This window comes from Phacochoerus africanus, chromosome 1 (genome assembly GCF_016906955.1).
Source record: "Phacochoerus africanus isolate WHEZ1 chromosome 1, ROS_Pafr_v1, whole genome shotgun sequence".
Classification (NCBI taxonomy): Eukaryota; Metazoa; Chordata; class Mammalia; order Artiodactyla; family Suidae; genus Phacochoerus; species Phacochoerus africanus.
Window position 1 is genome coordinate 143,988,918 of NC_062544.1, and position 22,573 is coordinate 144,011,490.

At 36.3% G+C, this 22,573-nt stretch overlaps 1 protein-coding gene across 1 annotated transcript in view; it reads left to right on the forward strand.

Annotated features, from left to right (window-relative positions):
• Nucleotides 1-22,573, forward strand: part of GRM7 (glutamate metabotropic receptor 7) — an 832,554-nt gene that overhangs the window by 435,785 nt on the left and 374,196 nt on the right. The window contains exons 3-4 of the mRNA XM_047779652.1: nucleotides 11,821-11,962; nucleotides 17,827-17,981. Coding sequence (XP_047635608.1) covers nucleotides 11,821-11,962; nucleotides 17,827-17,981 — 297 coding nt within the window. The remainder of the gene's footprint in view (nucleotides 1-11,820; nucleotides 11,963-17,826; nucleotides 17,982-22,573) is intronic.

Below are 22,573 nucleotides of genomic sequence, written 5' to 3' on the forward strand. Positions count from 1 at the left end.
AAATCTCAATGTCTCCAAAACTAAGATGCACGTTCTTATCCGGTAAAATGATGCCCCTGAATTTGCTGTACATGTTTAACTGAGATTTGAAGTTCGACATTTCTAAGCTGAAAGATATGATGGATTAACCTTTTTTTAGCCTTTGCAGATAGCACGTGAATTCTGCTCTCAGTGATAGATATAGTGCTCACTGGCAGGGACAGAGAAGAAGGTATTACTCAAGCACATATACTTCCTTATAGTTTGTCTCATAAAGTCTCATGTAATCCGACTCCAACCCCATCAGTCTAACAGCTGCCTTTTATTACACTTTGCAATAGACAAGTTCTTCTCTCCAAACTCCCTTAAATGCTCTCGACATTCGGGCTGCTGAGCATTTTCTCTGAGTGTTCATGTACCCTTGCCCCCCAAACTTGCCTTCCTCCTTTCTGTCCTCTTTCCCCACAATCTAGGAAGAAATACGGATATGTGAGAGATAATGCAAACAGTTAATGGCTAAGACAAATCAAGAACCCTGAACATGTAATTCCCAGACTTCCAACCAATAAGTCTCCACCACCAAAATCTTTGCTTATCCCATCTCTGACCCTGGGTACCATTTCTCATTTACATGTGGCTACTTAGTGCCTTCCACTTTTTCTCCTCTCCTTCCTCAACTCTCTTTCCCACAAAGTCATGCAGCTGCCAAATGTTCCCTTTTCCCCAGCATCTCCCATCACCACAGTTGTGATTCCTAGGCTTTCTTGTGCTTTGTACATTTCTTTGGCTATTTTACACTGTCAGGAATCATAATTTTCAACATATGTGTTGGTCTTCATCATTTTCCTTGTGGTTGGATGTTGTCAAGAGGAAATAATGGCTCTGAATCTAACATCTACAAGACTGGGGGAGGAGGGATGCCAGGATCTTTCTTTCTCTCTCTCTGTCTCCTTTCCAAAAGGAGTGAGTGTTTTTGAGAACTGCCTCTAGCAACCCTGACCAGTTTGATAAGTAACATGGTCCTGTCTACTTTGAAAGGAGACTGGGAGATTCAGAAGCAGAGTTGTCTCCTTGGTCTGTGATCTGTAATCAGCTGTTGCTTGGTACTGGACATCCTACCATCCTGAGAAATATCAGGAATCTATTAGCCGACAAGGAAGGGGGGGGGGTAGGACATCATATCCATAATGACTTCTGTCTTCCCTTCATTAAGTATTCTTCCACAGAACCCCTGTACATATGTGAAAAGTTGCATCTGAGACTCTTTTCTTCCATCATGCCTTTAGTGTACATCTTTTTCTGCTTGTATGACATTTGCCATCCTCTCCCTGTAACTTGTGAGGTATATTTTGAAAAACAAAAGTCCTGGTACTCCTTTGCCATTAATTTCATGATTTGGGGCTAGTTACTTCAGAGTGCCTCCATTTCCACCTGTCCAAACAGGTTATCAAATCAGCCTTGTAAGGTTGTATGGCCATTGCATATGATATACAGCACTTCACATGGTATCTGACACACAGAACTCAGTGAGTGCCAGTCTACCACCATGATTAACATCATCATTATTAAACTCTTTGGACCTAAGTTTTTCCATTTGTAATGAATAATGGGACAAAGTTCATTTCTAAGCTTCCTTATACTGCTTTCATATATTCCTCCACACACCCAAGCACAATCCTAGAAATCCTTTCATATAATAGGGTCTCAACAAATATTTTCTCAATTTAATTGGCATAGCTAAATAACAGACCAGATCTTCAGTGGAACTGTATCCTGTATAAGCTCTGACAGGATTGAGCTGCACATGTTAAATGCTCTCCCATTGCTTCTGCTTATTACATGGAAAAGGATCCATAATCATTTGGGAGAGAAAAGTCTTTTTAATGGAAACAATCTGTGGCCTAACTCCTGAAGTTTCTCTTGCAGTTATAGATTGCTAGGTACCACAGGCAGACAGAAAATGAACAGGTTTTCAGCTCTAAATCAAGAAGCAGATTGATTTCTGGCACTCTGCAATTCTTTTCATTACCTCAGTGGCTTGTACGTCCTTAAGCCACTGACAGGCAGCTTTTTCAGTCAAAGCTGACTACACAAATGGAGGTGTCCTGTCTGTGACATGCCTCTTCTTTGCAACATTTATGATGATGCTGTCCAAGTTTCCCTACATATCTGTGTCCTGTAGAAATGTAAATTAATTCACAATTGCAATGCCAACTGGCACTGTCAAACTCCAGTTTGCATTCACACTCATATAAAATGTCCCTCAAAAGTTAAATTCCTGGGCTCGTGGTGTTGAATCAATGTTTTCTCAGCTATAGGGTGCTCATAAACTGTGGTACCTAAATAACATCAGATGTGTAACAGAGAGCATCCTGAATCCACTGTGAGGGACTAAGCTAGAACATCATATAAAGTTTGAAATCAGTAAGGCCGTAACTTGAGGTGTCAGAAGAGAGTGTATTGTGCTGGGTTGTCACTAATATTGAGAAATAAGCTAACTGATATCCAAACCCCAAGGGGTATGTAAGTTCATATGTGTGGACCACTTCATTTCCTTGCTGACAGACACATAAGACCTGGATTATTTTCTCACAATGAATTGTTTCTTGCACAACATGCTTGGTCTAAATGGAATGCTTGGTCAAATAATTCATGTGCCATATACATTTTTCAACCTGCCTCATTCTCTTATGGATCTGAGACAAACAAAATGATTGTCTTTCCAGCAAGTACCACTCAAGACTTCCAGGGAGAAAGATCAAAACAGCATGTTTGTCTCCCCTCCTTTAATTTTCAATCTCCTTTCCTTCCAACATTTGGCTTTATGAACATGTTCATTATATTACCATGTTAATGGCCCATTTCTCTCTTCTGTGGAGTTGTTTGATTTTTGTTCACCTGTGGGCAGCTGTCTATAAGAGAGGATGTGCGTCTCAATTCTGCAATCACAAAACTGTGCATCAGTCCCCCTGTCGTGTGCTGGCTGAGCCCTAAATCCGCAAGCACAGACCGCCCCTCCACTAATCATGTCGCCAAATGGAGTTCACTCTCATTTGCTTAATCACTCAGCTTTAATTGAATCCTGATGGGAAGCTGTGTTTCCATCCAGAATTATTCCCCTTCTCCTGCCGAGAAGGTGGTAAAGCAGCCATTTCTTCTCCCAGAACAGTTTGCACATGGTTTCTTCCCTCTGTACTCCACGATGTTTTCCAGACTTGGAGGCATTACGGTTTTGAGACTCTAGTCACTATTAACAAAGGATATTTCTCCTGTTGTGCTCTCTCCACACATCACTGTAAACCTTGAAACAAACCATCCCTTCCTTCCTTCTCCCTATGTCACCATCCTTAGAGCTCCCTAAAAAATGTTTGTTAAAATATCCATGCATAAATTCTACTTCTACTTAAATTGGTTACAGACAGTTTGCAGATACCCAAGCGAATATTTCTCAAAATCTTCTCTCCTGGCCACCTGTAGTAGTATCACCTAGGACAGTGATCTCAAAATCCGGTTCCCTGACCTGCAGTAGCAGCATCACCTGGGAACTTGTTAGACATGCAAATTCACAGGCTTTATCCAAACCTACTGAATGAGAGTCTCTGGAAGTAGGAACCCAAAATGAGTGTTTTTAAACAAGTCCTCCAGGGGAGTTTCTGTAGTGGTGGCATAAGTTGGAGACAGAGCTTGGATCCTGAGTGGCTGTGGCTGTGGTATAGGCCAGCAGCTGTAGCTCTGATTTGATCCCAGCCTGGAAACTTTCATATGCCATGCATACAGTCCTAAAAATCAAGCAAACAAAAAACCAAACAAATCCTCCAGGTGAACCAATGCATGAGAATCACTCACCTAAAGCTCTTGTTAAAAATTCATATTCCTGGACCTGTTCCTTGACTTAATAAATAAGAATTCACTGGAGATGAGACTGGTCAGGTGGGTAGGTTAAAGTAGATTAGGTAGATAGGTAGATAGATAGATAGGTAGATAGATAAACATACACATATACATATTTTTTAAAATTTTACTTTGAAATAATTTTAGATTTACCAGAGTTACAAAGACGAATTCCCATATTCCCGCCCCCAGTTTGCCCAAATGTTAATACTTTAAAAAACTAGTGTGCATTTATCAAAATGGAGATATTAACAGTATAAAAATACTCAACTACAAACTTTATTCAGATGTCACCAGTTTTTACATAAATACCTTTTGTTTTTCTGTCCTAGTCTTTTGTAGAATGTCCCTCAAGTTGGATTTTTCTGATGTTTTCCCATGAATAGATGATGATGAATGTCATGGGTTTGGGGGTGAATAAAATACAAATGGGGTGACCTTATCAATCCCATCATATCAGGGAGCACATTTAAGGGGGAGGGAGTGGGATAGACTGTGAGTTTGGGGTTAGTACATGAAAACTATTGCATTTGGAATGGATAAGCAATTAGATCCTGCTGTATAGCACAGGGAACTATAGTCACTTGTGATGGAACATGATGGATGATAATGTGAAAAAAAGAATGTTTGTATATGTGTATATATGTATATGTGTGTGTGTGTATATATATATATAATACATATATTTTATATGTGTGTGTGTGTGTGTGTGTGTGTGTGTGTGTGTGTATGAGTGACTGGGTCACTTTGCTGTACAGCAGAAATTGACAGAATGTTTTAAATCATCTATAATAAAAAATAAAATAAAAAATCCCTTAGAAACAGTAAAAAATGTAACTTATATAGTGCTAAGTGATGTTAACTTTGTGGTACAGTTAGTTTCTCCACTGTTAAGTTATTCTTTTTCCTTTTCCATATTCTTAAGAAGTGAGGCACTAAATCCTGACTACACTCAAGGGCAAAAATTTAATCTCCACCTCTTCAAAGAAGACTATCAAAGAAGTTGTAAGCTTATGTTTAAGTCACAAGACTATCTGGTAAATATTTGGGGCAATATTATTTTAGGCTTTATAAATGTTCAGTGTCTCCTTGTAGTTTCCTACACTAATTTTAGCACTCCTCAGTGGACCTGGCATGGGGCAGTTTTCCTATAGTGTTCTAATGATCATATTCCATTTCCCTTTTTCCTTTGATATTATTACTTAGAATTATTTTTGTGAGGAGGGTTCATTCATTCTTTCTTACTTTTTATTGACTTGGTCATTTATTTTCTTCAGTACTGATTCATGAGCATGTATTGTATTATTTGCTTAGTCATTCAATACCATCATTATTTCTTTTGTTATTTTAGTCATCTAACTTTGTCCATTGGGAATTCATTTAGGTTGGCTTCTATGTCCTTGTGACATGTCCTTTCTCCCTGCCTACATATATACACATATATATATATTTTTATGAATTTTTGTATGTATTATACATATATGTATATTCATTTATATACATACTCCTCCCCAACTATGTATATAAAATACACACACACATATATACATACATATATTTACATATATATATATATTCCTCCCCAACTATATGTATATAAAATACATGTTTTTGTATGTATTTTACATGCATATATATATAAGTATTGTTACATATATATATCTAAATGCATATGTATGCATTTTTATCCACACATACATATAAATATATTCCTCCCCAAATATATATATATATATATATATATATATATATATATATATATATATTACTTTGTGGACAACTTGCTTCCTGACATTACAGGCTGGTCCAGCTTCATCTTGTATGTACTTGGCCTCAACTTCAGAATCTATATGTCCCAAATAGATCTGGTTCAGTTTGTTGAAAAGCGGTATTTCAAGACGAAGATTTGGGCACTATGTATGCTTGCTGCTATGGGGTGTCATTACTTTTAGGCTCTCTCAGTGGATAGTATTAGGGAAGGCTACATATGTGTGTTTGTATATACACTAGTGCATGTATGCATCTCTCTCTCTCAATCATGAATTTCTGCTGATATATTTGACTCTATCTCATACCACATGGTTCATTCTAGCCATACTCTCTTGTTTGTACATAATTTCTTTAACTCTGAGAAACTTGTCTCCTGTTATCTACAATTTATTTCATGTTTTGTTTAATTTGAATGCGAAAAATAGTTTCAATATCGTTAACTATATATCCTTGTGAAATATTTGCAAATCAGAGTTCCTTTTTTATATGCTTCTTTTTGTCTTTATCATTAGTTTCTAGTTATGTGCTGTTTTTTAAAGTTATTTAGGATAACTCCTTTTCTCTTCATCCCTTTCAGTGAACTTCCCTGATACATTCCTAATTCATTTCAATTCCTTTGTCACAGTCCACATTCCATTTTAAGATCCCCTGATATACTGGTTGATTAATTTAAATTTGCATACAGCAAAGCCTAGTTACTGTGATGTGTTGTTCTTAAGGTTTTGGCAAGTGTGTGGAGTCATGAATCTGTCATCACAGTATGACACAGAACATTTCCACTGCCTCCAAATGCCCTTGGGCCACTCCTTGCAGTCACCCCCTTCTCTCTCTCCTCATCCCTGGCATCCACTGATCTTTCCAGTCCTATGGTTATGCTTCTTATCTAGAATATCATATTAATGGAATTATACAATACGTGGTCTTTTTGGTTTGACTTTTTCATTTAGCAAAATTAATTTAAGATCCATGTATGTTCTTCTGTGAATCACTGATTCCTTTTTGGTGCCGAGCAGTATACTATTGCATGGGTGTACTATGGTGAGTTTGTTTATCCATTCACCCATTGACAGATGTCTTAGCTGTTTCCAGTTTTACCAATTATGAATGAAGCTGCCATAAACTCATTGGTGAGCAGATTTTTTGAGCATAACTTTTCATTTCACTTGGATAAACAATATGTTAACTTTTTATTTAACATTTTGGAAATACCAAACTGTTTTCCAAATGGGTTTTATCTTGGTACATTTTCATCAGCAATGAATGAGCATTTCTGTTGCTCTGAATCTTCTTCAGCATTTGGTATTGTTACTTTTATTTATCATCATCATCATCATCATCATTGGCTTTTTAGGGCTGCGCTTGTGGCATATGTAAGTTCCTGGGCTAGTAGAAGGTATTATTTAAAAAAATCTATTTTAATAGGTATATAGTAATAGGCATATATTGTGGTTTTAGTTAGCATTTTCCTTATGACTGATATGGAGCATTTTTATGTACTTATCTGCCATCTCTAGATTTTTAAAATGAGTCTAATCAGAAATTTTGCTCATTTTGTTTTTTTTTTAATTTTGAGTTAAAGAATTCATGTATTCTGGATACAAGTCTTTTATTGAATATATGTTTTTCTCCCAGTTTTTAGCTTACATTTTCATTTATTTGATTCTTTTATAGAACAGACATTTTAAATTTTCATAAAATCCCATTTATCATTTTTTTTCTTTATGAATTGTGCTTTTGTTGTCATATCCAAAACTAATTGTCAAACCTAAGGTCATACTGATTTCCTATTTTCTTCTAAAGTTTTTCTCGTTTCACATTTTATACTTAGGCCTGTCATTCATTAATTTTTAAGTAGATTTTACCATTTTTGTATGAGGTATATGTTAAGGTTTACTATTTCGGCCTTGGCATGTTCAATGGTCTCAGCATCATTTGTTAAAAAGGTCATCATTTCTCTATTTATTGCCTCTGCACCTTTGTCAACAATTAGTTGACTATGTTTGTATCAATCCATTTCTGGACCTGTTTTCTGTTTGATTATGGCAGCTGTATAGTAAGTCTTGACCTGGGTATTCTGATTTCTCTGATTTAGTTATTTTCCAGAGTTCTTTTGACTATACTGGTTGCTTTGCCTCTCTGGATAAATATTAGAGTTAGCTCCATGTCCATGATTTTCTTTTCTGTGGATAGGTTCATTTGTGTCATATATTAGATTCCAGATATGTGATGTCATATGGTATTTGTCTTTCTCTTTCTGACTTACTTCACTCAGTATGAGAGTATATATTCCCATCCATGTTGCTGCAAATGGCATTATTTTGTTCTTCGTTATGGCAGAATAGTATTCCATTGTGTGTATATATATATATATATATATCTTCTTAATCCAATCATCTGTACATGGACATTTAGGGTGTTTCCATGTCTTGTCTATTGTGAATGGTTCTGCAATGAACATGAGGGTAAGGGAGAGGGAGTGGGATGGTTTGGTTATTTGGGGTTAATAGATGCAAACTATTGCCTTTGGAATGGATAAGCAGTGAGATCCTGCTGCATAGCACTGGGAACTATGTCTGGTCCCTAGTGATGGAGCATGATAATATGAGAAAAAAGAATGTATACATGTATGTGTAACTGGGTCATCTTGCTGTACAGTAGAAAACTGACAGACACTGTAAACCAGCTATAATGGAAATAATAAAAATCATTATAAATAAAAAAATTAAAAAAATATTTGAGTTGGCTGTTTATATATATATTTTTACAAAGTTTGCTGAGATTTTGATTGAGATTGCCTTGAATCTATAGGTAAAACTTGGAAGAATTTAATTTAAATGATTCCATTCAGCATGTTTTATAGTTTTCAGAATATAGATATTACATTTTTTGGTAATGTATGTATTTTGTTAGATTTATAAATAAACACTTTTTCGGTGGTATTGTTAGTAACAATGTATTTAATTTAAAATTCCAATTACTCATTGCTGATTCATGAACATATGATTGATTTTATTTATTAAGTTTATATTGAACAAGCATGTTTAATTCACTTTTTAGTTCTAAGAGTTTTTGGTGGGTTTTTTTTTTTTTTTTGAGGGGGAGATTTCTAGGTAGAAAATAATATCTTCTCCAAATAGAGGCAATGGTGTCTTTTTTCCTTTCCAACATGAGTGCTTTTTGTTTCTTTTTGCTTGGTCACATACATACAGTACAGTATTGAATAGGGAGTTTTAAGAGAGGACAAAATTCCATTGTCCTTTTTTACTATTAAGTATGCTACTTGTTTTAAGCTTTTTGTAGACACTTATTCTTAAGCTAAAGAAAGTCTTTTGTAAACCTGGTTTGCAATTTTCATCATGAATATATATTGAATTTTTTGAAGTGCTTTTTCTGCATGTATTAATATGGTCATCTTTTTTTATTCTTGTTTAGTCTAATAACAGGTGAATTGTAATGATTTGTTTTCAAATAATGAATCAGTCTTGAATTCTTCGGGTGAAATCCACTTGATTGTGATGTATTATTCATTTTTTATATATTTCTTGATTTCTTTTCTAGTATTTTTTTTTTGTCTTTTGTCTTTTGTTGTTGTTGTTGTTGTTGTTGTTGTTGTTGTTGTTGTTGTTGCTATTTCTTGGGCCGCTCCCGCGGCATATGGAGGTTCCCAGGCTAGGGGTCGAATGGGAGCTGTAGCCACCGGCCTACGCCAGAGCCACAGCAACGCGGGATCCGAGCCGCGTCTGCAACCTACACCACAGCTCACGGCAACGCCGGATCGTTAACCCACTGAGCAAGGGCAGGGACCGAACACGCAACCCCATAATTCCTAGTCGGATTCGTTAACCACTGCACCACGACAGGAACTCCCACTTTTGTAGTAATTTTTAAAAGAATTTTGCAAGTATATTCATGAATGGTATCGGTCTTTATTTTTCTTTTTTTCAGTTTCTTCATCTGATTTTGGTATTAGGGTGATGCTGACCTGTGAAATGAATTATTTTCTCTCTCCTATTTTTTGGAAGAGATCGTGCACATTGTGCTTTAATTCTTCCTTAACTAGGTAGTAGAATTTATCAGTGCAAACATCTGAGCCTGTTTATTTCCTTTTTGAAGGTTTTTGTTTGTTTTTACACTGTGAATTTGTTACCTTAAATACACATAGGACCATTCAGATTATTTAGTCTTCGTTTAGTTTTGGCAGTTTATATCTTTCAAGGAATGTGTCCATTTTACTTAAGATGTTGGATGTATTGGCATAATTTTTTAAAAATATTACTCCCTTAATTCCTTTTGCTATTCATGTATCAGTATAGTTACCCCCTGTCTCAATCCTGACAGGGTTATTTGTGACCTTTCTTTGTGGTCATCCTCAGCTAGAGATTAATCAATTTTATTGATCTTTTCAAGTTTCATTTTTTTTGCTCTTTCATCATATATTTCTTTCTGGTGTTATTAAGCTGGAGTTTATTTAGCTCTTCTTTTCCATATTTCTTAAAGTGGATGCTTAGGTTTGCTGATTTTGGATGTTTCTTCTTTTCTCACATAAGCATTTTATGATATCTATTTCCCTGTAAATGTCAGTTTAGCTGTAAGCTATACATTTTGAGATACTGCATTTTCTTTTTCATCTAGTTAGAAGTTTTTTAAAATTTCCCTTGAAACTTCCTCGTTGACCCATGAGTTGTTTAGAAGTGTATTGTTAAATCTCTAGGTGTTCAGATATTTATTTTCCTATTAATTTTCTGTTGTTAATCTCTAGTTTGATTCTGCTATGTTTGCAGATCATAATGCTGTTCTATTTATCTATTTTTCTCTTTTATGACCCAGAAGATAGTCTAGCTTAATGAATGTTCCATTTTCACTTGAAAAGAATGTGTACTCTTTTGTTGTCCTGAGAATTATTCTATAAATGTCAATTAGGTCAAGTTAGTTTATAGTGCTGCTGGATTTCTATACTTTTTATAGAGGGGCCATTGATGATTTCAAGCACACTCAAGCATGCTATTGAGAGCCACTTATAGAGAGCTAACACTAATTGACATTAAAGTATAATTAAGCCTCACTTTTGGATTATAGTTTATATTTTTCTATGTTAAGGAAGCCTAGGAGCATTCACCCAGTTGTCCATGCTCTGAATGTAAGTTTGCTAATTATGGGTACTTCCACATTGCAAATGGATCAAAGTTTTCCTTTTGTCTTCCCCTCGGTCCTCAACCCCGTGGAGGGCCTTTGGGGCCTTTCCTACAATTATCCTTTCTACCTCTTTTGCCTATGCCAGCCTTTATTAAGGTGTGTTTTATAAATGACTAGATCTAGGAGCTGCTACTAAGCAAGAGTTGGAGTGGTATATCTTACTTAGTAAAGTGTTGCATTTTTCCTTGTCTTCAAATTCATAAGACAATTAATACCATAACAGTTCTAAGAAGTCTGGTGTAAGCACATCTATTTATCTCTCTCATCTCCTTTTCTTCTAACATGAAATGGGTGATCCTAACTACTTTTAAGATCAGGTAACAGACATAAAACACACATTTGTGGGTTGGGCAAATAGTATGTGGTCAATAAAACTTTATTACTGAGATTTATGATAGTCAATCTTGTTTTTGTTTTATTTTTATATTTATTCCATTGACTGTGAACTTTATAAGATGAGATGGGAATAATAAAGAGGAAAAATTCTGAGAATGCAAACACCAGACAAAAATAGAAATTGACAGGAGCATTACCTGTTCAAATAAATGTTTTATTGTAGTCAACTGATTGTGGTTTTCTTATAGTTAATTACATTCATTTTAAAGACCTCCCACCAATATGTCTACCTAAACCTATCTCCTCAGAGTCAGTATCATTGGTATTCCTGGGCATAACTGACCATTTACAAGTGCATTGCATAAATTCATTTGAGTAATAAAAAAAACAACAACAACAATAAGAAAAAAAAGAAAGAAAAAAACAAGTGCATTGCAAAGAGAATGATGCTGCACCACACCATGGAAGGTGCACCAAGTATTAACAACAGCTCAGGGCTCAAAGGTCCTAGGATGTCCTCATTCAGCAATATCACCAGGGAAGTGCTATGCCCTCAGAATTCACAATTTCCTCCTCCCCATCTACATCTCCTGGTTCGTTTAATATCTCTGTGGGAACTTAATTGACACTCTGCTTTCTTTTCTTAAACAGGTGGGCTCTGCATTGCCCAGTCCGTGAGAATCCCCCAAGAGCGCAAAGACAGAACCATTGACTTTGATAGAATTATCAAACAGCTCCTGGACACCCCCAACTCCAGGGCCGTCGTGATTTTTGCCAACGATGAGGATATAAAGTAAGGCTGATGGGTGAAATTCATTAATATGCATGTTGCAATTTAGGAGACAGAAAGATCAGGATACTAGCAGAGAAAGGGGAAAAGATAGCACAGAATCAAATCAATAATTGCATAGCGGCAGAGTCTGTACACGCTTTCTACCTCACAGAAGTAGTTAGAGCAAACCGTGGAAGAGCAGCATGCTGCTGTCATGTTTCCCCCCTGTTAGCTAAATAAATGTATTCAATTACTTGTAAAAAGAGAAAACCACTGGACCTTTCAAAGGTTCTTTTATTTTAAAAATATATCCAAATGTAACAGACTTTTATCTAAAGAGTGGCTCTTCTTAATGTAAAAGAAAAACGTTTTATAATTCTGGCTATATTGTTCCTGCTTTGGACTCACTACGTTCAAAACCAAACTTGTCATATCTCTATATTCTCCAATCCATTTTTTCCTCTCTCTTTTGTTACCTTAATCTGCCTTGGAGTCAAAAGTCTGATTGCAATCTTGATTTTCTTTTTAGCTCATCCCTTGTACTCTTGGCCAAGCCATGCAGAGCTAACCTTTGAAGTGCTTTTAGTATACAAATATGCCCTGTTTCCTTTTCTGACCACTGACACTTTGGTCCAGAGTCCTTATTTTGTTTTAGAATAAGCAGTAAAATAAACACACCTGTTTAAAAAAAAATCAAAAACTATTTGAAAAAAATCTAGATTAAAGAAGTTGGAATCTTTTTTTTTTTTAATAAGCTCTCTCTAGATGCAATAGGTAATGACCTGTTTCTTAAAAATTCTTCTAGAGACAGTCTGTGTGTTTTTAGACAAATGGAAGAACACTATGCATTATATTGTTCTACTCCTTGCTTGCCTTTACTCACTATTTTATCATGGAGGTCTCTGACTGTCATTACCTATAGTTGTATTCAGTCTTTTCAATAGCCATGCAGAAGTTCATTTTGTATATTTGCTATGATTTATCTAACTGCTCCCTTGCTGATTGACATTCAAGTCTGATTATAGATTTTTGTAATTATAAATTATATTGCAATAAAATCTAAAAATCTGTATGCACATATATATTAATATTCACATATTTTATATTTTACATATTTACAACATATGAATATATATTAACATAATGCAAACATATGTAATGTACAAATGTATTATTTTTATAAGTATTTAAAGCATACATTGCTGGATAAGAAGTTTCCAGAACAAAGATATGTTCCTTCTTAAAAGTGAATATTGTCTTCCAAAGAGGTAGTGCCAATTTACACCTCTGCTGATGTGAAAGAGCTGTGTAGGTTTTTAAAATACTTGTCTTATAGTTTAAAATAGCATTTAACTTGAAGGTCAAAATATTTTACTAAGGGTAAATTTGAAGGGTCCAGGACATTATTACACCCAGCTGTATTATTGCACTGCCGTCATTACCAGCCTTCTAGTCCTGTATCCCTCTCCTTCACGTGTATCCTACATGCTGTCTCTGAATCCACCCATCTTCCTGGTAGTTAGCTCTGGTCATGGGATGACAGGAAGGACTATTAAATGTGAAGTGTGTTAAACCTGAAGTTAGGATACCTGAGGGCTTTTTACTTATTTTTTCTTTTGAAATGACCACTGTCTCACCTTGGGCAAGAACCTCCCCCACATCCTGCTTCTCCAACTCCTTGAGGCCTCAGCTGTCCCAACAATAAAATGCACATCCGTTTGAGCTCTTTCTGTGATGATATGAACCGTCCTAAGATTCTGGACTTATTTCTTTCCATGCTCCCTCACATTTTGTGTTCTGTAGGCAAGGAGCCATTTATGTTTCCTCTTTACTAAGTCTTTGTACATTGTCTTCCACCTATCTGGAATATTTTCCTTCCCCACTTCATAATTCCAATGCCATCGAACTGTTTCTGAAGGATGATTTCTCTAAACAGTGTATCCTTGGCAAATTCTTCATCATAACTTGGTTTCATAGTTTATTTCACCAATGTGATTTTGTACCCATTGATCATTTAATTAGTGTTTATGTTATCCACTAGCCTGTAAGCATCACTAAATAGAGATGATGCCCCTTTTGACTTCCTTTTTTATCCTTAGCCCTTATCACAGTGCTCAATACATGAGAGATGCTCATTGAATGTCATTAAATGAATGAATCAAATGCCTTATCAAGTGCCCACTATATAGTAATTTGTACAGGATTTTCTTTCTTAACTTTATGATGCTTTAAAATGTGGTCCTTGCAGTTCCCATTCTGGCACAGTGGAAATGAACCCGACTAGTATCCATGATGATATGAGTTTGATCCTTGGCCTCATTCAGTGCCTTAGGGATCTGGTGATGCAACAAGCTGTGATGTAGGTCACAGACACAGGTCAGATTTCACGTTGCCATGGCTGTGGTGTAGGCTGGCAGCTGCAGGTCCAATTTGACCCCTAGCCTGGGAACTTCTATGTGCCACGGGTACAGACCTAAAAAGAAAGAAAAAAAAATGTGCTCCTATTTTAGCATTTAGACCTCACCTTGACTCACCCAGTCCTTCACCTAAAATGCATGGCTCAGATCCTCCCACGGTTTCTAATTGTTCCTCCACCATGGCTTTCACAAATGGTGTTTCCTCTCCTCTTTTCTACCTGTTGACATTTTGTCAGTTCTTCAAGGTTTATCCCAAACATGCCATGAAACTCTTTCTGATCACCCCTTAAATATATCATTCCTCTCCTTAAAAAATGCTGATTCTGTGTCCTTCGGATGCTTGCTTCCACATTTTGTGATTTGGCTATTTACGGCATTTTGTCTTTATAGTATTATCTTAACTATTTGTTCTTGATTTTTTCCAATTCCTATACTTTTCTTAATCATCTCATATTTTTTAATACCTATTTTATACAAAGTATGTAATACTTTGATCAGGTGTGGCCCCATGTTTATTTTTATGTACATTATGCATGGCACATAAATACTTTATTACAAATGGCTGTAATGACTAATTTGTTGTAATACCCTTGACTTGTAGGTAGCATGAGGTTTAAATTTGGGATGTAAAAATGTATATAAGCCACTCAACAGCTATGCCCTCTATTTTTTTAATAGGATTTTGTGTGTTGTTATGTACTGTAACTCATAGAAGTGATATAGGTAATAGTTCTTGAGCACAGTAATAAAAGTCATGTGTAAGTGTCTTGCAAAATATGGTCTTAAGCACACTGATATCTGAAAAGTACTGATAACCCACAATGTCATCTTATTCTTCTTTCAGAAGATTTACCCTGTAGATGGGGGAATTTTGAGATGTCTTAGAACATTAACTTTAAATATCTTGTCAGACAAGATATTATTATCTAGGTTTTGAAGCTAAGTACTAAATCAGTCATGAGTACTGATAATTTGAATTTTAGACAAGAGTGGATACTTTTCCTATAACACTTTGTTCTTATTTTATCTATTTATTTATTTATTTGTCTTTTTGCCTTTTCTAGGGCCACTCCTGCGACATATGGAAGTTCCCAGGCTAGGGGTTGAAATCAAGCTGTAGCCACCAGCCTATGCCAGAGACACAGCCACATGGGATCCGAGCCGTGTCTGCGACTTACACTACAGAAATAGTATCTCTGAATCAAGTATAAATGATTGCTTGTTTTATTTTTATAAAAGTAATAAATGCACATAATTTTTTAAAAAGCAAAATATGACTAAAACACTTTTGATGCAAAACAGTTGTCTCACGTCCCATTCTGCCATACTCTCTTGTTATGTTCTCCTTGAGCAATTATTTTAATGATTTAAGCTAATTTTTCTGGTCTTATCTACATAATGTACCTATAATGCAATTTTGGAGTTATTAATTTAAAATGTTGTCTATTAACTCCTCTTTAGGTAGAATATAGCTCATTTTTATCTCTATTATCTCCCCACAAATTTGCTGATGAACCACTTTCTTTTGAAAACTCATATTTGGAATTTTTTTTCTTTAAAAATATTGTTTTAAAAAATTACTTTAGGAGTTCCCATTGTGGCTCAGTGGAAACGAATCTAACCAGCATCCATGAGGATGCAGGTTCGATCCCTAGCCTCACTCGGTAGGTTGAGGATCTGACATTGCAGTGAGCTGTGGTGTAGGTCACAGACATGGCTCAGATCTGGTGTCACTGTGGCTGTGGCATAGGCCAGCAGCTATATCTCTGACTGGACCCCTAGCCTGGGAACCTTCATATGCCGTGGGTGCATTCCTAAAATAAAAACCAAAAAAAAAATTACTTTAATTTCTCTTTACATTTGTTCTGGAAATGCTATTAGTTGGATGTAGGTCTTCCTGGATTTATTATTTAATGACATGTCTTTTCTTGTGTGTGTTCTACCTTGTTTTGCTTTCTGAAAATGTTTATTTGCTTTCTTCATCTCATCGAACATAATTTTAATTTCATATTTTTAATTTCTAAGAGCTATTTCTTATTGTTATTTCCAATTTATTCCAGATAATTGAGATGATGACTTTCATTTAACTGTGTTTTCTTTTCTTTTGTTTCTTTTTTAGGTATATTTTCTCTGCCTCACCCCTCAGCAGTTTCTTTCCCCATGTTAATTTATTTGGTGTCTATTTTACATTGGAGATTTTTCCACAGTGATGGTTCATTTCTGGCAGGTTTCATTTGAATAAGACATGCAAGAGTTCTATGTTTATGGGCAGAGCTTATCAACTTACAGGGCTTTTGGTTGAGTGGTCAGGCATCCAAGTGGCCATTTCATTAAAGAAAATCTCTATGTCAGTATATAAAATCTTTTTCCTGGGGTGGTTCAGATTTTTCCAGTAAATTGTTTTTTTGCCTAAGGCAACTCCTTGGTTTCCAGAATTCTGTAAACATTGGTGTAAATTTCCTAGAGAATCTTTCCATTTGAATACTTAAAAGTAATTTTAACTAAGTCCCCAACCCCCTCACATTTAACTTACTCTCTGACATCCACAACCTTCTGCTATTTGGGTGTTCACAATATCAAAACCTAGTCCTTAAAATTTTATTAATAAATTGCCATTCCATGTCCCATCTAGAAGAAAAAGAAGGAGGTCTTTGGTTTTTGCCATTTCATACACCATCTTTCAACTAACCTTATTGTATTTAGCCACATGCCTCTGCAGTACCTGGTATCTCTAAGTCCTGAGAGGGAAACCAATCTGTTCTCCTGCAATTTTACCCATCGTAGTAGTTTTACTGGTAGCTTTCTCTGTTGTACATATTCAGTGACCTCTTAGCTATGCCCCATTCTTCCAAAAATATTACTGTAATACATCTTATTGAGTAACTAGTTTCTCTTTTTTATTTACCTTTATTACCCCTATTATTTATACACTATTTTAATTTATAAATGAGTTGTACATTTTTCAAGCTTAATGTGGAGTTCTGTTCATTTTAATAAATAATGTAAAATGCTTCATTTAGACTAATATATTCCTTTCCTGAAATGAAATGTACTCCCAGCAGTGCATGAGTCCTCATTTCCCCATCTTCATGCCAAAATTTGTGACACAAAATAAAACCAAAAACTTCTGCCAAGGAAATAAATGAATTTATTATTTTGTTCTAATTTGCATTTTCGTCCTTTTTAATGTATATGACTATCCAGCTTATTGGTTATTTGTAATTCTCCTTTTATCTTTTTACTTTTAATACTCTGCCTATTTTCTTCAAGTTACCTTGATGATGGTTCTTATTGGTTTACAAAATCTCTTTATATATTAAGGATATAAATCCTTAGGCTTACTTTTTCCCACTGATTACTTACTTCTTGAAAACATTAACTTGCTTTTCTTTTGCTTCATTCTTAATAGGTATATGTTCAACTGTTGTTCGTTATCCTTAATTTATCTTTTCACTTTCCTTTCTACAGGCAGATTCTTGCAGCAGCCAAAAGAGCTGACCAAGTGGGCCATTTTCTCTGGGTTGGATCAGACAGCTGGGGATCCAAAATAAACCCACTGCACCAGCATGAAGATATTGCAGAAGGAGCCATCACCATTCAGCCCAAGCGAGCAACTGTGGAAGGTATGAGTTTTGTCAGTAGTGTGATTTGATATGAGACTGGTTGGTGCTATGTAGGGAGGCCAAAGCATGAGTCTGTCTGAGGGCTTGGGGGGGGGGTTTACATTATTTACAATTTATGCAGGATAGTTGCAACCTTGCTGGCATGAAATGCAAATGAAGCTTTGTATCTGGTCTTTTCTTTTAATTGGTAGTCTTCTTTTGAAAAGATCATTTTATATTAATAATAATATTACAATTAGCATCTACCCTTTTTATTATGCTATAAGAACTTTCAGAGAGATCATTTCTGTGAATTAGAAGTAAAATAATAAACACAACCCAAGTATATATAAGTGAGCTGCATTTTCTGAGAGAATATTTTCCCTTTATAATTTATCCATTACTCCAATAGCAGGATGACTACAGGGATTCTTTCCCCCCATTACCTCTCAGGCATCAACATCACCTTGCCTTCCTGGGTCTTTTTGTTCTGGCTTTCTTTTTTTCTTTCTTTTACTTTCCTAAAATACTGCCCTTTTCTTTTCCTTTGCCTTCCTTGCTGCTACAAATATGCTTTGAGAGGTAGAAGAAGGAGAAGGTGATTATTGGCATCTTTCTGATCTAACAAAAGTTGCTGCTTATGATTTATGTTCTCCTTTAATTTGAAAAGTTATTTCTAAAAGAAGACACTGTCAAGAAAAGGAACCTCCTCCACTGGAATCCTGCTTTGTGCTCTTTTTCTGATGGGCCAGTTCTCCAAAGATTCCCTAAAACATGATTTGCACATTAAAAAGACCTCTATCCTCTCAGTCAATAGAGACTCAAATATTTGCATTTCTTTCTATGCTGTCTCTACTCCAGGCTAATTAATTATTCTCCCCAGAAGGCCACTTGGTCTATGTGGGCCTTTTTAAACAAGCTAGGTTGCAGCTCTGTCACTGTTCCCTTTCTGTGTTATCTTGGGAAGATAAAGTTCCCATGAGTCACCCATGTGTTCATTGGGAGGCTTTGAATTAATTTCATTAACCCACTCTATGTCCAGAAAAGAGTGCCTATCTTACAGCCCAGACCAATGTATCTGCAGGTTAACTGCAAGAATATAAGAGATCTTTACTATTTTCACTCTTTTCATGTGTGTGTGTTTTGTCTTTTCAGGGCCACACCTGTGGCATATGGAGGTTCCCAGGCTAGGCCCAGGCTAAGGGTTAGTTGGACCTGTGGCCACCAGCCTATGCCAGAGCCACAGCAATGCAGGATCCAAGCCGTATCTGCAAACTACACCACAGCTCACAGCAATGCTGGATCCTTTACCCATTGAGCAAGGCCAGGGATCTAACCTGCAACCTCATCGTTCCTAGTTGGATTCGTTTCTGCTAAGCCACGATGGGAACTCTGAGAGATCTTAAGTATTTCCATTCTTTTTCACTCAAACACATAAATGTCTATTGTGTGCCTCACTCTAGACTGAGTTGGAAAAATAAGATGAGTACAAATACCTCACCTTGAAAGCATTCAGAGCTGAGAGAAGCTATCAGAAAATAGTCGATGGCTATGTAACACAAGAAATACTGTAACACAGTAGGTGAGATAATATGCAGATTCTCTAGGGTGGTGATGTTGTGGTTGGGGAAGGCTCCTGAGAGGAGGCAAAACAGGAAATGAATGTTAAAACTCATCAGGCAATGAGAAGGAGCTCCTTTACTTCCAACCCAAGAAATAAGAGCCAAGGAGTGAAGGAGGAGGACACATTGAGGTGGCTGCAAAAAAATTCATTCTGCAGCCCTGTTTTTCATGAAGCTGTGAAATTATTCCAGTTCTTTAAAAAAATTCCCATTTACAGACATTGGGAAAATTCTTGCCTCTCCTAAAATAGTAGTCAGGGCACACTTTACCAGATTGACTCCATTCTGTCCTTTGGGTCTCTGCTTAGATGTTAGTTTTCCTTGGGAGCTATACCATTTGTAACCATTTTACCCCTGCCAGGTCTGGTTAGGGGTTCCTTCTATTATTTCAACATCACCTCTTGTGTCTTCTACCTCTTTACTTCTCTCTATATGGAAACATATCTGTTATGCACCATTGTACCACTAGTACCTTGATCTTGGGTTGGATATATCAGGTACTCAAACAGGCTTTTAAGTGGTTGGATACCTGGATGCATGGAGAGATTATAGACCACATAAGGGCCTGGAACAATATATGGCTAAGAACTGGGCCAGAGTTGGATTGTGAAGGGTCTCAAAAAGTGAGCGAGATCTGAGGATGTCAATGGGATGTGATCAGAGACAGAAAGTTCCCACTCAGATTAATTTTTGGAGGGGTAAATTGTAAGATTTGATGAGAATCAAAGCAAAGTAACAGATTTCAGGGTCTCTCCTGAGGTCTTCTATTCCTAACTGTAGACAGGACATAGGCATGTGACCAACTCTATGGCTGTTAACTACAGGTTCAAGATATTTTAGGAAATTACTAAGTGTCTCAAAAGTTTTATAAATTCTTCGTGTATCTCCCCCCATCCTCCACCCTGTCTAATTTGGAAACCATATGTTTTTCAAAGTCTGTGAGTATCTGGTCTGCAAAGAAGTGCATTGTGTCTTTCTTTAGATTCCACATGTAAGTAATACCATTTGATGTTGGAAATGATATAAAATCTCATTGTGATGATTGTTGTACACCTATAAGTGTAATAAAATACATTAAGTAATTAAAAAAATGTTTTATAAATTCTTAAAGCAAAATAATTTTTCATGTATATATAGGGACACAAAGTTATTAGCCACAAAACAGCATCCTGAAACTGTCTACCAGAAAAATATGTGGTCTCAAAAATGAAATGGAGGAGAGTTGCTATTGTCAATGAAAGTATTATTGAAATGTGATAGAGCAGCAACACTTCATGCAGAACTCTCTATTTCTACCCAGATAGAACATGAGACTTAATTCGGCTCTTGAGAAATGATGTGGTTTCTAGTTAGCCATATTGTCCTGTGCATTGATACAAAAAGCAGTCAAGATTTGTCAAACATAGAGGATGGGACCACAATATTGTGACTGTACATTTACAGTGTCATACTCCTAAGGAAATGAAAAAAAATAAATGCGTTCAATTGCACTAAGTTTTCTGAACAAAGCTATGAAATACCTCAAATGAAATTATAAATAGAATGCATTCTATATGAGCAAGTACATCTTCCTCTCCTGTATAATTTTTGTTTCCTTTTTTTTGGATGTTCCATACTGGATTCTACTGGAGTGGGACATCATGCAAATACTCAATACTCAGAGTGTTGCTACCCTCCTTTATCTTCGACTATGTTGTATAATGCCATACCTTCGAATGTGAATAAGGAAAAGAAAATCAATAATCAACCATTTTTTTCTTTAGATCCATATTTGGGACACATTCAGTAAACCTCTAAATGTTTGGCTCATTTTCTCTGTATCTGCAAGAATGATTAGCAATAAATTGCCTTAGGTCAAAGGGCTAGCCAGTGCACTGCCCCTGTGAAAGTTGTGTTCACCTTCTCACTTTCTATCTGTATTTATTTTTCATTTATGGAAAATAGGCCCTCAGTGTTTGCTAGCCGAGGGTATCATTCCCCTCCCTTCAATTAGATGATAATAGGGACTGTGCCTGGGAAATGTTGGCCATGACCCCACTGGCTGCCCAGCATTCACAGGAGGTTTCAGAATGTCTCCAGACTTGGCAGCCCTTCTCCAGCTCCTGAGCCAAACCACTTCTGTAAATTTTCATTTCTATGCATTGTCTGATGAGCCAGGGGATCCCTGGAATTTTCCTCTCTTCTGTTGCATTATTAACAAGGACTCCTGGTCATATTCTCTAGCCCCCAGCAAGTCCACAGAGCAAAATGCCCAAATCCCTTTTGACTCCTTGCCTTCCAAAATGCTCTGCTTCTCTGAGAGCAGGCCGTCCTGGGCATCCTCTTGTTACAGCCAGTGATGGTCATGGGCCAGCACATCTTTGACATAATCATTAACATCAGGGAGTGAGCATAATGAAGGGGTGGATTTTCAAACTGACTGTAATGGCTCTGACTATTGATGATGATTTTCAAATGGGTCTATAGAACAGCTTGGTTTCTGAATTAAATCTGTGATATGTGTAGGAAAAGAGAAAAAGTGCTCTGGACCTGGCATTACAAAGTTGGTTATTTCATGCATTTTTACTCAAGATAGAAACAAATCCTTTATTTTTTTCTTCAAGCCAGAGATCAAAGCTATGAAGAGCTGAACTAAAATATTTCTGGCTCCTATTTAGATATGCCCTACTTCGGTCTTCCTTGATTCCCTGGAATGTTCCACACACATCACAAAGTTTTGCTAGGGGAATGAGAGAAAACACAAAGAAATAAAATGCTGCCTTAAGTCACAGTACTGTTTTTAAGCAACACTATTATTAAAATAGACCTATAACCTTGTTTAATGAGAGAGAAGTCAAGAAGTTGCATGTTCAGCGTTATGAGAGTTTCTTTCATTGGCTCTTTCATAGATGTTTATAAGCTTCAGCAAGGTATCCGCCACTGATCTAAACTGAGATATGGCAAGTGACAATCTAGGTCAGCTCCCCTCTTCTGGAATTTCCCTCTGAGTGT